General features: G+C 36.9%; 1 protein-coding gene across 2 annotated transcripts in view; it reads left to right on the top strand.

Annotated features, from left to right (window-relative positions):
• Positions 1-396: 396 nt before the first annotated feature.
• The window catches only part of LOC113232815 (sulfiredoxin-1), a 3,948-nt gene continuing 2,671 nt past the window's right edge, over positions 397-1,673 (top strand). For both annotated transcript variants that reach the window (XM_026467638.1, XM_026467637.1), the window contains exon 1: positions 397-603. In XM_026467638.1, coding sequence (XP_026323423.1) covers positions 436-603 — 168 coding nt within the window. In that variant the 5' untranslated portion in view covers positions 397-435. The remainder of the gene's footprint in view (positions 604-1,673) is intronic.

Genomic DNA, 1,673 nt, shown 5'->3' with positions numbered 1-1,673 from the left:
CGTGTTCACGACCTTCGACGCAATGAATGTATCAGGTGCTACGTAAAAACGATGTTGTGGTGTGAATGGTTAGTATACGATCAGAGAGCGACGGAAACGGTCATCTTTATGTTAAATCCAATTAAAAAATTCATATCCACGATCAAGAACCGTAAGTATATAATAGCTATCCTTGATTTTAGACAACTTTATTAGAATTGATATTTTTAAGTTGCACACTCTTCATCTTGTTCGTAACAGGTTATTATGTTATCAATGAGTCATGTCATAGTATTTCCTCACGCTAACTCGTTGCATTACATTGCATGATTAATTGTGTAATAAAATCATCTGTTTGATAAGCCATAATGCAAACCAAAACTTATTTATATAGGCATTTTAATTGTCTATGTCCCAGGACGATACTCGCGTGTTTAAACGACGTACGTATTTACAATGTATTTTAGGTATTTGTTGTTTGTATCGGTTGTAGCGGGCAGAATGACAAGTATCCACAGCGCGTATAACGAGGAGGTCCACAATGTGCCCATGGCGGTGATCATCAGGCCTTTTAAACCGGAACTTGATGAAAACAAGGTTCAGTCACTTATGGCAACTATACAGGTAAGTTCATTATTATTCTCGTTATTTATCTTTATTGTTTTTAAAAACGAAACACACGTTTAGGGTCCTTTGCATCGTAATAGTTGATTTACATTTGTACAGTGTATGGCGTTAGTGCCATGAGGCATGAAAATATTTTTCCAAGCCGGTTGTGTAGAGAATGGCGGGGCTGCTAATTTTTGTGTCAATGACTTCCCCCGTTTCGTCGGATCGCCCGAGCGTCCTTGGACAAATATAAACACTTTGGTGCCAGCTAACCAATCGTGGGATTGACGTAGGATTTGTTTGGTAATGTTTGACAAAATTATCCGAGAATGGAATTGGTTGAAGTTAAAACTTTAATGCTTATTCAAAATTAAATATGGCAGGGATATTTGTGTAATATGCTTTCAAAACATTTGGTCGTTATCGTTATGTGCGTGATCGCCGCTACGTTATTTTTGTGATGGAATGGGTTAACGAATATTTAAAAGTTAGCAAGTTAGCGTAAAAACGCACAAAATTATGTAAACATGTTCTTAAATAATTGACGTTCTTGTATTTAGCCCGTTCAAGGACAGTACTTACCCAAATAGTACCGGATACAAAATTGTCACTATTTTTCTTTGTGCTGTAGTGCTTACATATTCATTCAACATAAAATATTCAGTGTAAATCATTCCGTTTTTTGTGATTCTTGTCATTTTCTGGTATTTATCTTTCAGATAAACGCCTTTATTATCTATGAACGGGTTAATAAATTTTTCGTGCGACACAGACGTGTGGACACCACTAGAACGAATGAAAACAAGCTCTAGGTTTTTCTGCCGGTGGAACAGGTGCCATGATAGTCACTATAAATTGATACCGTGACTATCATAGCACCTGTTAATATTGGTAAACCAGCTTTTTGAGCTACGGAGCGCTACGACAACGCTACAAAGCGGCATATCAATGTTGCCACAAAGTTACTTTTAGATACCCGATAACTCTTCACAATACCCGCGACCCCGTAACGTCAACAAACATTTCTTATAAAATACTGTCCAAGTAAATTAGTTTGTAACTTATTGCCCGGGTGATTAAATTAT

Source organism: Hyposmocoma kahamanoa, unplaced genomic scaffold (genome assembly GCF_003589595.1).
Source record: "Hyposmocoma kahamanoa isolate Upper Pololo Valley unplaced genomic scaffold, ASM358959v1 78, whole genome shotgun sequence".
Lineage (NCBI taxonomy): Eukaryota > Metazoa > Arthropoda > Insecta > Lepidoptera > Cosmopterigidae > Hyposmocoma > Hyposmocoma kahamanoa.
Note: the sequence above shows the minus strand (reverse complement) of the source record. Positions and strands in the feature narration are given on the sequence as shown.